We start from the raw sequence: 13,513 nt of genomic DNA, 5'->3' as shown, positions 1-13,513 counted from the left end.
CCGTCCTCTTAGCCTGGATATTTCTGATCTTTCCCGTGGGGATAATTGGGAACGGGAGTAAAAATATCCTACAGAACAACAGCCAGATTTTCCTTCTGGTGTTTGATGCTGTCTCACAAGAGGTGTGTTCGAGCTTTGGGCTCTGGAGTGTTTTTATACATCCTAATCAAGTTGTGCACAAACCAAAACTGCCCCAGCTCTTACAAGTATTTCCACGGATCAAAAGACTGAGTTTTTCATATATAGAGGGCTGTTGAAGATAAAACCCTGCTGTTGGAGAAGGAGGCAGCTGTGGGAGGACATAGTACAGTCAATACCCACACTTAGCACAAGGACAGGCTCCTTCCCAAGACACGGCAGCACTGTCACAGGAAGGAATCTCCTGAGATTTCCCAACCACTGTCCACAAAGAAAAGCCGTAATTTATGTCAGTCTTCATTCTTTTGACAACGATTGGTGTGTTTTTTCCCTCCCTTTCCACACAGCTGGATGAAGGATGGATGGATGATGACAGAAACGATTTTCTGGATGACTTGCACATGGACATGTTAGAGGAACAGCACCACCAGGCAATGCAATTTACTTCCAGCATGCTTCAGCAGGTACTGCCCTTCTGGTGTTCAGGGCTGTCAAACTTCCCACTGCACTCAATATTCAATACTGAGCTTGGCTGAATACACTTGGCGTCTCAAGTGACACAGATCAAGGCATAAGGACTTTCTGTAAAATCAAGATATTACATGACTGTCCACAACTTTATTTCAGGGACCAAGATATTTTAAAATAGTACCATTTGTGCTTTCCCTTACAACAACAATTCTTGGAAATCCCCTGTCACTGTGGTCACTGAGGGGAGTTCTGGGTGTGTCGTGGATAGAGCAGGCCGAGAGCTGATTTACAAAGTGCATGCCCAGAGTGGAAACAGCCTCCCCAAAACCTGGAAACCCAAACTGGCAACTCAGGCAAATGACTGAACTAAGATCTCTACAAGGGGGAAAAGGCAAAGTTTTTACATTACAAATTTTATGCAGGGCCACAGATACGGGCTTATGTTCTCCATCATTCTGCTATGGTTAAAGCAGTTTCTCAATTTTTGCCTGGATTTTTTTTCTAAAGTCTTCTAGAACTCTACATCCTCTGTGGCATCCCCATGTTGTGAGGAGACATGCTCTCTCTTTGGCACTGCAGGACAACATTAGATATCGTTGTGCGCTTAAGTGGGAGAAGAAACATTGGGAAAATGTGACTTCTACCACTGTTGCTGCACAGATGAAACTCAGACCTCAGGTTCTTCTGAAAAGGACACCCATAGCAGCCTATGGGCTTGGTCACCTTTTCTCTGAGTTCTTAATAATACTCTTTCTGTATAAGATGCAGAAAGTGTAAAAAGTGATGGATTAGGAGAGCAATTTAAAAACGAACACCTTGAAATATTTCCCTTGCTTGCAATAATTCTTCTTTGTGTCCTGCTGTTTCTGTTGTTAGAAGAAGCACGAGGAGGATGGAGGCACCACAGACACAGCCACGATTTTGTCCAACCAGCACGAGAAGGACAGCGGCGTGGGGCGCACGGACGACAGCACTCGCAACGACGAGAGCTCCGAGCAGGAGAACAACGGGGACGATCACACCACCTCCTCCAACACTTTGGGGAGCCAGAAGAAGCTGACCTACAGCCACGACACCCTGGGAAGTGGGGACATGCAGTTCAGCAATGAGTCGTTCATCTCGGCCGACTGCACCGACGTCGACTTCCTGGGCATCCCTGTGGACGAGTGCGAGCGGTTCCGGGAGCTGCTGGAGCTGAAGTGCCAGGTGAAGTCTGCCAACCCCTACAGCCTGTATTACCATAACAGCACCCTGGAGATGAGCAAAAGCGACCAAGAGAGCGTCGACAGAGAGCTGGAGATGCTCAACGAGGAGCTGCGCAACATCGAGCTGGAGTGCCTGAACATCGTGAGAGCCCACAAAATGCAGCAGCTGAAGGAGCAGTACCGGGAGCCCTGGATGCTGCACAACAGCGGCTTCCGAAACTACAACACCAGCATCGACGCCCGCAGGCACGAGCTCTCGGACATCACCGAGCTGCCCGAGAAATCTGACAAGGACAGCTCGAGTGCCTACAACACGGGCGAGAGCTGCCGGAGCACTCCGCTCACGCTGGAGATCTCCCCCGACAATTCCCTGCGCAGAACTGCAGAAGGCATTAACTGTCAAGGAAACGAGGGGGCAGTGGCGTATAATGTCTCCCAAAAGAATCCGTGCGCCGGCTCGGAGAGCCATGAATCCAGCGCTGGGAAATGCCACTCCTCCACTAAAGATCCCGACCTTGGCAAGCAGCTGGAGAGCAAGGAGAGGAAAGGCAGCGATGGCAGCAAAAGCCCCACTCACGGTCAGAAAGCCTCGGGCTCCTACGCGTCCCCCTACCACCACTCCCCGTACAAACATGCTCACATCCCTGCCCACGCCCAGCACTACCAGAGCTACATGCAGCTGATCCAGCAGAAATCTGCCGTGGAATACGCGCAGAGCCAGATGAGCCTGGTGAGCATGTGCAAGGACTTGGCCTCGGGCCAGAGCGAGCCGAGGATGGAGTGGAAGGTGAAGGTCAGGAGCGACGGGACGCGCTACATCACCAAGAGGCCGGTGAGGGACAGGCTGCTGAGGGAACGGGCCATAAAGATCAAGGAGGAGCGCAGTGGGATGACCACGGATGACGACGCCATCAGTGAGATGAAGATGGGCCGGTACTGGAGCAAGGAGGAGAGGAAGCAGCACTTGGTGAAAGCCAAGGAGCAGAGGAGGCGGCGGGAGTTCATGATGCAGAGCAGGTTAGAGTGCTTAAAGGAACAGCAAGGCGCAGAGGAGAAGAAGGAGATGAACATCATTGAACTGAGCCACAAAAAAATGATGAAGAAGAGAAACAAAAAAATATTTGACAATTGGATGACGATCCAAGAACTGCTAACCCATGGAACAAAGTCGCCGGACGGCACGCGGGTGTACAATTCCTTCCTGTCAGTGACTACTGTATAATCAATCCCCAGTGCTAAATTATGTACATAAAACACTACCAGTGGGGTAGGAATCGATGCCTCGTTCAATGTGGCAAGGTTTTTGTATATAAGATACGGTCACCAAGTTTATAGTTCAAATACTGAACTCTACAGCCGTGGGTGCCAGGATCTCCATTCTGCAGTGGAGAGGAAGCTTGCCCATCTCCTTCAAAGGCAATATTAGCAGTGCTTTTTGGAATACTGATTGTACTTTTTTACTTGTTACCTTTTACATGAAGTGTTTAAATATCAGAAATGTATTAACCATACTTACACAGGTAATTTGCTTAAACTATATTCATATTAAAAGGTACCCGTGCTTTTCTTTACCAAAAAAAAAAAAAAAAAAAAAAAAAAAAAAAAAAAAAAAGCAAGAAACCCACAAGAGCAACTACACATATGTTGGTTTGGGGTTTTTTTTGTGAAACCATATTTTGTGATATTATTTTGCTTTTGTTCACTTCTACACAGAGTGCTGTTTATCAATACTTAGCTCAAGGTTTAAACTCAGAATTAGAATCATTCTCTTCTAATAGTAACATTTATCAAACAGCAGTTTTTAAAGTTATTCTCAACATTTAAACATTTTTCTCTTTAAGGTTTCTGAAGAAAGTATAGAGGTTTCGCCTGAAAAGCCTGAGGCAAAGTACACTATTATGCAGCTTTAAAGGATTTTAAAGCATGTTTGCAAATGCTGCAACCTATTGAAGAAACGTGCATGTACAGCTAATTTGTTTATATAAGACAGTTTGTGGAATTTGAAAAGCCCATGGTAGTAACTGTTTGCTTTATAGATTTGAATGTATTGAATTATAAAAGCAGTTTCATGAAATCATCATTAGCTACAAACGTTAACAAGTAAAATGAAGCAAAATAAATTATTGTTTTATATTTCAAACTACTTTAAATTATTGTTATTCCCTTCTGGTTTCACCACCTAGAATATAATTTTATGGAATGTAGCTCCTGTGCTGCAGAAATGCCTGGACAGCCACTGGAGCCAAACCTGAGGGAATAATTGGTATCCTGACTCTGGGGGGGAATTTGGATTGAAGTTTTCTTGAGGGAAGAGGCAAAGGAGAAGCACAAGGAATATCAAGAGCAAAATCAAGCAATGCTTATCTTCAGCCCACAAGGTATTTAGGGTGGCTTGCAAGAAAGAAATAGAACCTTCTGCTCTCCTGCTCTGCTTTGGTTTGTGGTTTCTTAGCAGTATATAAACCCCACCTACAGCCCTCAGTGGGGGCTGGCATTAAAACCAGACAATATACAAATTAAAGCCTATAAAAACTAAAGTAAATAAATATACTAATTAAAGGAGATTGTGAAAAGATAACAGAGGTGTCAACAAGGTATCACAGCCCTTTTTGTGTTTTCTATTTCTGATTAAGAATCCAGATGGAAATTAGAAAATTCTGCTGGATTAAGTGATGTAGACTCATTATGAATAGGTCCCAGACTCATTATGGATAGTTCCCAGATTCCCCATTCCTCCTCCCTTTTTCCCTGAAAACTTGCTCCCAAACCTTCTGAGGTTTTGTTCTGGATTTTCCTGTCATAACCCAAATGGGCAAAAATTACAATCTTAGTGACAGAAGTGCAAAGTTGGAAGGGGGCAGATTAACAGCTTCTTGTTCCTGTTTTGTCATTGAGAAGCAAACAACAGATTTCTCCAGGTTTTTTCCTGCTCCCTCTGTGGACTAGCACTGAATTCCATGGAATGTGTCTGCCACACTCCACAGTGAACTCCTGTGTACCTGGAAATGCCCCTCCAGCCCGTGTAATCTGGCACTCTTGTCAATAGGCCTCTGCAAATTTATTTTCAAACTGTATTTTCCTTTGGGATAAAGAACTAGTCCCACTGTAGTCTGTGAAAGATTTCTCTATTGACTTTGTCAGAGCTGGGATTTCACCTGACATGCAGCAGCTGTTGCCAGCACCAGTGGTACAGTGGGAAAAACACCAGATTTTCACACACTGCTTTCAGTGTAAGACATTTGCCATCTCTGTCTCAAATCTGCTTCACCCTGAGGTCATGTTCTGTTCATCCCAGCTGCAGGTGTGAGAGCCACAACAAAACTCCACCCCTCCTCAAGCCCACACACTCAGAGGTACAGAGCCGTGATGAGTGTGGAATAACAACCCTCAACCAAGCATGAAAGGATGGCTAAGCCACCTTTAATCTGCCTGGAAATATTAGAGTAAGATTTGAAATGTTCTAATGAGGAGTAATTGTTATCAAGCTGCTCCTCCTAAAAAGACTCCTTCGGAATAAGCTCACATGGAGTGGTTCCTTTGAGCACCAGTGCCATCAATACTGAACATTTTGTGCATTGGGTAGCAGCAGGAATATGTTGGGGAATTCAGTGTGATATGCAGGAATTACAACAAAGCATCCACAGTATAAAATTTACACTCGTTAGGATGTTGAAATAAAATTATTGGCCAAGAATTACTCTCACACCTTTGAGTTTTTCCTCACTGAGCACTTGATATTTTGGACAGTTAAAAATCACCTCTTTACTTAAGCACCAGGATTTATTAATTAGCATCAGTTCACAGAATCCATCAGTTATCCTGGAAATCTGAACAAAAGCTTTGCACACGGCAGATTTTCCTTTTCCTTTTTCAGTTGTCATCCCACTTCTCATTGCCCTATCAAAGTACTTTAATGAAGTGTTGAAAAGGGAGATTTGGGGTCTCTTTATTGCTTGCAAGGAAACATTGGAAATTACCATAACGTTAATCCAAACCTGACATTACAGAGCAATGAATCCAACTGAAAGCAGCCTTGGATACCTAAGAGGAAATAATTCATCCAAACGTTTTTCTAAAAATGGCATTGTAGTACATAAAAGATAACGCTGGAAACTGTGCTGTTATCTAAAGGACATCTCATATGAGAAATGTCCAGGCAGCAGCAGAGGTTTTGTCCCCTGGGTTACTGCAGGTTGTGCCCTAAACCAAACGCCCTCCACCACAGCCACTCTCCTGTGGGACAGCGTGGTGGGTCGGTCCTGGCTGGACACAACTTCAAAGTCCTGCAGGGATCAGCACTGGGAGATGCTCTCCTTCCGCCGGGGATGCTCATGCCAAGTGGGTTTTGAAGCTCATTTAAACCTGGAAGCATAAAACTTCATATCCAGCTTCCTCCTCCAGCCACTTTACTGAGCCTAATCCCAAGTTTAGGTGCAAAAGTGATCCCAGAATAATAAGTGTGCAGGCAGAGATCCTAAACACACAGAGGGAACGAGGAATCACCAGGGTGAGAGGTTTAACCGGAACCCATGTGTGCAGCTCCTGGAGATTCTCCCACGGCCCTTGCACATTCCTGCTGCTCCACACGCTCTCCCTGCTCCTGCCATGGCAGCACCTCGGTCCCCATCCCCTGACAACTCGTGCCCCTCCACCCCAGCAGAGGTGACAGGGGGACACCCTGGATACAGGTCAGTGCAGAATTTGGCTGGTTCTCTGCAATGCAAACAGGCCCCGTGTCAAACTGGGGTCAGCTTCCCAGTGTCTCTCAGATGCAAAAAAAAAAAAAAAAAAAAAAAAATCTATAAAAATGTAAAATACTTATTTGCAAATAGGGTTTAAAGCGGCATGGAATCGCCCGGTTTAGATGTGCACTGAAATGGGAAAGCCCTGAACCAAACCTAACAGGGTTTTTTTGTAAATTAAGAGAACTTGCACAGTAGGGATGGCAAATAAAATGAGGTAAGACTACATATTGCCTAGGGACTACTGGTTGGAGAACTAATTAGGATTATAAACTGAAAGTATGTAAATTAACCAAATATAATTATCTGCTAGTGGCCTTTGGAAATAGGTTACCGGATACTTGTTAGCAAAATTGCTCAAATGCCTGGAAGCCATACAAAGCAAGCCATAAGCAATTTAAATTCCTCTCTTTGTTTTATTTTCAATTGTTTTAAAGCAGTTTTTGTGTTAAGGATTTATTGGAACATAAGCTAATTAGAAAACTCGAAAACCAAAAGTGAGGCAGAGACTGACACAGCAGATGCTGAACCTCCATCCCAAGGCCCTCGGTTTTATCGAATGTAAATTGTCTGATGCGACAAAACAGCGAGGATTCTGCTTGAGGTTCCATCAGAGCAGCTCTGTGAGCTCCCAGCCGGAGCTCCGCTGGTTTCTGCACGAGTACAGCACCTCAGCCAGGAGGGCTTTGTGTTCTCTGAGTGCAAACGTGCAGAATTAACCTCCCTTTCCTCCAGGCGTCTGCCATGGCACAGAGCTGCCCCAGGTGCAGGGGGTTCTGTGGGGACATCTCACCATCAGATCACATCTGCGTGAGCCCAGAACTGGCCACGGGAGGAGCTGAGGATGTTCTGTGGGGACATCTCACCATCAGATCACATCTGCGTGAGCCCAGAACTGGCCACGGGAGGAGCTGAGGATGTTCTGTGGGGACATCTCACCATCAGATCACATCTGCATGAGCCCAGAACTGGCCACAGGTGGAGCTGAGGATGTTCTGTGGGGACATCTCACCATCAGATCACATCTGCATGAGCCCAGAACTGGCCACGGGAGGAGCTGAGGATGTTCTGTGGGGACATCTCACCATCAGATCACATCTGTGTGAGCCCAGAACTGGCCACGGGAGGAGCTGAGGATGTTCTGTGGGGACATCTCACCGTCAGATCACATCTGCGTGAGCCCAGAACTGGCCACGGGAGGAGCTGAGGATGTTCTGTGGGGACATCTCACCATCAGATCACATCTGCATGAGCCCAGAACTGGCCACGGGAGGAGCTGAGGATGGTGCAGGCAGCGCTGTGTATTTAACATTATAAAATATAGGGGGTCACAGATAAAGGGTAGCTGGGCTGATTTCACGCTGAAGCATGAGGGCTTTATTGCACAGGCCTGCCACAAAGCCCACTTACGTGAGCTGAACGACTCCAGGCAGTCCCAGAGGATTTAAAACACTCTATTAACTTACACAGTTAATCACTCTGCACTGCACCAGTGAGGTATCTGAAGGGACAGGCCAGCACAGCACCAACTGCATTTCCTGCTGCTCACCACACCTCCCACGGACCTTCTGATGGTCACTGCTTTAAAAAACCCCATCCTGCCGCCCTGCTAGCACCCTGCCACCCCAACCTGTGCCCTCCTCCAGAAGCTCCCGGGGATCTGTGTCCCAGCCCATGCTGCAGGATGAATTGTGCAGCTGCTGCAGCACTGAACGTGAAGCAGTTCACAGTCAGCAAGCTCTGCTCACTGTTCTCGGGTCTAAAACTTCTTGCTGGAATCCTAAAATACCCCAAAACACTAGAAACACCCTCATTTCTACAGCATAACAAATGCAATTGCCTACTCTAAGAACAAAACCTGAAATTAATTTAAAAGCCACGTGTCTATCCTACTGGAGTCAATCTGCCAGTTTTCAATGCTGAGAGAATTAAAACTTTACCTGATTTATTTTACCTAGATTTCTTTGACTTATTTTTTTATGTCAGCATCATAGATCTAAGTGCATAATTGCAGTGTGTTTTACTGACCAAAATGAGAACAAGGTTCTACCAGCTTCCTATGAAAAACTGTCATCTTCTGACGCAGAATGTTTCTTAGAGGAGATTTAATCAAATCAATTAATAACGACTTGGCAGCAATGCTCCAATTAGGGGTTTAATTTACAAAAGTATAACGCCAATAGCATAAAAAAAAAAAAATCAGTGGGGCCGGTGCCCAAATAAACATCTGGGCTGATATTATTTCTCCCTTCTATCCAAAATCAAAGTAATTTTAAAAACATAACTACACTTTTCCAAAATCTTCTTCAATCATCTCTAAGAAACAATCAAGTCAAAGCAAGCCCAAACACAGCCCATTCCTAAACCTCCCAGCAGATGATGTTGGCTTTAGGTCACGCTTCTTGCACCCTGCTCCCATCTCTCTCCCCCTTCTGGGAAAACTGAGCCAGTTAAGGCAGAAAGGGATCAGAAAGAATAATCCCCCCAGTCTTCAGAGTTGGGTGTGGGCCCAGCTATGACTGGGGATCAATTACACGTGCAGGAAATTACATACATAACACAGAGAACAAGTGCCAAGTCTGGCTCTGCTTATGTGTTTTGATTTTGCGTTTAGTTCTTCAGGACCAAAAAAGGACTTAGTCCATCTCACTCACCATATGAGAAGCACATAATATCCCCAAAGGACTGAAAAATGTCTTCCATTTCCACAGCATGAAAAGATTAAATGGCTTGCTCTGGAAGCCAAGCAGGAGATTCTATTATACAGCGCAAGCCTAAAGAATGGCACTTGCCCAGCAACACGGGCTGGGCTCGAACCGCTGACAAATCCCAAACTGCACAAGTGCAAAGAGGCTCCACAGCTCGTGTGGCTGGCTCAGGGACTGCTCCTCTGGCCAGGACACAGTGCTTGGGCTGTCCTGTCAAATCAGTCTGCCAGGGAGGAGCTCTAAAGGTAATTTCTTTGACAATCCATCCTTTTTATGTGAAGCGACTGCAGGACCATGCTACGGGGAGCCCCATTAGCAGAGAATGAGAACTTCTCTGTAAAAGTGAACTTCTGGTGACCTTCTCTCAAAGAAAATACTTTATCATATTGGAGCTTGGCCCTCCCAGGTGTCGTGGGGAGGCTCCATTGTCCCGGCTAGAAGAGCTAGCTTTGATTTTCCATAATCCATCCTCCGGCTTAGCTGGGCTTTGTCAGCTTTGAATGCCATAAACAAAGGCTCCCCCCAAAAGGCAAATCCAACTATAATTGTTGAATAAAAGTAAATCAAAAGGCTGCAAATTGAAGGCACCCAAGGTTTATCAAATTGCTGCTTTGCTCCAGTTCAATGTAAGCACCCAACGCTTATATTCCTTGGGGCTCGAGGGATCAGCCTAAATAAAAGCAGCACATCCAAATAATTTCCACAAGAAATGTGACTTGTTTACGCCATAAGATCCAGCAAACACAGATACAAAATGTAGCAACAAAAAAAGAAAACCAAACCAAACCTTACAACGCTATTCCAGAAACTCCTCTCTGCTCTGCTGTGTTTGAACTCACAAACTGAACCCAAACACTGCATGATTATTTGGTAATGAACTGATGAGCCTTTTTCAGTATTTCCATTCCAAGATCATGAGAAACTGCCTCAAGTGAGAAAAGACTGACCCTTTCTATAGCTACAGCTACAGAGCTTCCTCCTGTGCCAGTGTTTTCCAATGAGGCTGAGAGGTTCTGATTCATTTATTCTTTCCAGGAGGCTTTGTAGGCATCCCTGCACATCTGCATTACGGAGTAATTGAGGCTGGAAGGGACCTCTGGAGGTCCTCTGGCCCCATTCACCACTGAACATGGCATTAGGAAGGATTGCTAAACACAGCATAAACAAACGAGGTGCTACAGCTTCAGGACAAATCCCAAAGGGACGATGAGCCAGGCACTAAAAGGGGATTTAACAGTTTCAACACAGGCTCGCTCCTCCACATTTTGTCTGCTAGACACTACAGCCTGTCCTTCATGGCCTGTCCTTGCAAGGCTTTTCATTTAGGACCCCCAGTGCCAGCTTTCCTGTGTGCTGACACAGGCTCGGGGCTGTGTGAGCAGAGTCCTTTGGGTCCCGGCCAAGGAGCAGTGATGGTCCCTGTGCCCACTGTGACCCAAGCACAGCTGCTTCACAGGGTCAGAACAGGAGCCAGGCTCTGTCCTCACCCTGCACAATGGGTGTAGCTCAGCCCTGAAAGCGCTCAGGTGTGAGAAGGGAGGCAGCTGTACCAGGCTCACACCTGATGCACCAGATTGGGCAGATGGTTTTGTATTTGCCCCCGTAAAATCCCTGCACTGGGAGCAGCACACACCCCCGACACTCAGAGGGTGCAGAAGGTTATGCTCCTTCAGGATGCACAACCGCATCCTTTGAATTATTCAGGCTGGGGAAAAAGTCACATTATTAAGGAAAAATAATAACTACACATAACGCATCTGCCTGCGTTTGCAAGCCACACGTGTGCCAGCTCTTCTCCTTCCTGAGTCCCAGGGCAGCCTCCAAATCCTTTATCTGAGCATCAATGATACCAATCCTGCAGTGGAAGCTTTGCTTGATGCTCTGAGAGAAGGAGCGAGCCTTGAAGAGAAGTAGCTTCACTCATCAGCATCAATGGCTCATATATCAAACCCTCACAAGTAAGGGACAAAACCACAGCCAGCAAACCCTCTCACCCTGTTCTGCAGTAATGCAGCATCTGTCGCTTCCAAAACTGAGTCAGAATAAATGTGGCAATTTCATTTGCCTGCATGTGGCTGTTGATGAGCGTGGAGAAATATTTCCAGATGAAATGGGTGAACATCCATGTGGCTAAAGCTGTACAAACAGGGCCAGGCACAGCTGGCACTTTGTCTCCTAACATGGAGATTAGTGCCATCAGCAGGGGCACACGAGCCCAAAACGCAGTAATTCTGCTAAATAACCAGTGCCTGCCAAGGAGATTGTGTATTCCCAGCACAGCTCTAAACCTCAAGTCATCACCAACATCTGAGGCAGCAAGGGTGCCTTTGCAATGCAGCTCAGGTTTTCATCTTCTCCAGAGCTGGAGGAGGGCACCTGCTTCTGACTGAGGCTACTCCACAAAGAGCAGCAATAGATCCCAGCAAAGAACTCAGAATATTCCCCTGAAACTCTGCAGTAACCCCTCAAACCTCTCTCACCCCCCTCCTCTCACTTTCCTGGCTGATCAGTTCAGGTAACAACAACCACTTGTTTGAAAAAACAGGAACACAGAGTCACAAGCTCAGGGACCGAGCACATCGCTCATCCAAAAAAGTACTAAAATGTATATATATATATTTTTTTTTTTTTAAATCTATTTGGATCAAATTATAAGTTTTCATTCCAACAGCTCTCACAAACATGGGCAGCACTTTTCCATGTAAGCTAAGCCCGTTCTCTTTGGAGACAGACATCAGGTGGAACTCACGTTCCTGAGGTCTTCAGACAAATAAAAGCTTGAGGAAAGAAGAGGGAATGCTCTGTTCCCAGAGAGAGGCACCCTGTCCCCCTCTACAGAGGTGGAAGAACTTGTCCAAAGCAATTCATGGCCAGTGAAGCTACCCCAAAATGTAAGGCTAAAGGGGACTGGAAATGAGCACCCACAGTGAGAAGAGAACATAGCAAGGAGCAGTAATTGGCCCTGGATTTTGGGCTGTGAACCTTCCCTGTCCTGGACCAGACTGGAGGTCTCAGAAGGGCAAATCCTCAGGTCTGGCAGAATGAGCTGAGCTGTCGAGAAGAATTCAGGCAGGACAGGGGGTGCCCAGCTGAGAAAACACCAGCATGGAATAAAGCATCTCCAGCTGTGTCATCAGCCAGTGACAGCAGCACTCTGGTCACTGTTTGCTCCTCCCTGCACACACGTGGCCAAAAAAATGCTTGTTTAGATGATGACAAAAACCCTCACTCACACACAGACCTCTTCCTGCTATCAAACTATTATTTGCCAGAATTCACGAGGGCTAGCCCAGGCTACAGCACTCTTTTGTAGATGGTTCCAGAGGCAACTCCTAAAAGGCAATCTGAAAAATTGGCTGTTTTAGGTGAACCTGCAGTCCTGAAACATTTTCATGGAAGGCAAAACGCCCTGCAGTGGAAATGCAGTCAGAGACATCTTTCAGGGCCTTTGAATCACAGGTTAGAGAGAAAAGTCTGGGTTTCACAGATTTGGGGTTTGTGCCAGGATTGAGTCATGACACCAGGGGGACAACACACAAACAGGACAGATACAAAAGGACCCCACAGCCAGAGAGAGCCTTAAGGTGCTGGTTCAGGTGAGGAAGCAGCAAATGCACAAAGAAAGGGAGATGGGGAGTGCAATCACCCCTGGCTCCTCTCTGTGAGTTACAACAAGCATTTAGCAGCTTACAGAGAATAGTGCCTTACTGGAAATAGGAATCAAACTTGTCCTGAAGCTGCTAAATCTAAATGTGCTGCTGCTTAAGAGAGAAATACAATTATATTTGCACAAAGATTTATTTTTTTTTTTAAGGATATTTTCTTTTATTTGATAGTTGCATGAAATATTAGAGGCTGAAATAAATCCTAAAATTCTCTGACACAGAATTGTGCTGTTTGAGGATTAGCCTGGATTATTTGCAGAAAGCTGGGAAAACCCAGCAAAAGTAAGTCTCTGCCAACAGCTGATTGGTTCTGAAAGGGGGGATATGAAAGAGCATAGGTACTCTTTGTAAATTTATAATCTGAAATACAGTGTGTAAACAGAATTTTAAACTAATACAGAGCATGAAATGCTCGGGAGTCCTCGGAATTCGGTTCCAAACTCACCAGAGGCAGTGGTGTTTGATTAGGGCCCTGTGAAGGAGGATCCTTCCAACCATGCCTGTCAGGACGTGGCAACACTACGAGAATCAGACCAGATCAGAATCTGATCTAGAACGTCTTGATGGTTGTTTCAAACTGAAGG

At 45.8% G+C, this 13,513-nt stretch overlaps 1 protein-coding gene and 1 long non-coding RNA gene across 4 annotated transcripts in view; one reads left to right on the top strand and one right to left on the bottom strand.

The window, feature by feature from the left end:
• Positions 1-3,396, top strand: part of PDZRN3 (PDZ domain containing ring finger 3) — a 131,209-nt gene extending 127,813 nt beyond the window's left edge. For all 3 annotated transcript variants that reach the window (XM_040075885.2, XM_058422168.1, XM_040075886.2), the window contains 2 exons: positions 486-602; positions 1,486-3,396. In XM_040075885.2, the coding sequence (XP_039931819.1) occupies positions 486-602; positions 1,486-3,036 (1,668 nt within the window). In that variant the 3' untranslated portion in view covers positions 3,037-3,396. The remainder of the gene's footprint in view (positions 1-485; positions 603-1,485) is intronic.
• The window catches only part of LOC120758080 (uncharacterized), a 50,921-nt gene continuing 39,128 nt past the window's right edge, over positions 1,721-13,513 (bottom strand). The window contains exon 3 of the long non-coding RNA XR_005702771.2: positions 1,721-1,860. This is a non-coding gene — a long non-coding RNA (uncharacterized LOC120758080). The remainder of the gene's footprint in view (positions 1,861-13,513) is intronic.

Source organism: Hirundo rustica, chromosome 12 (genome assembly GCF_015227805.2).
Source record: "Hirundo rustica isolate bHirRus1 chromosome 12, bHirRus1.pri.v3, whole genome shotgun sequence".
Lineage (NCBI taxonomy): Eukaryota > Metazoa > Chordata > Aves > Passeriformes > Hirundinidae > Hirundo > Hirundo rustica.
The sequence above is the reverse complement of the archived record's forward strand: the minus strand, read 5'-3'. Positions and strand labels throughout refer to the sequence as shown.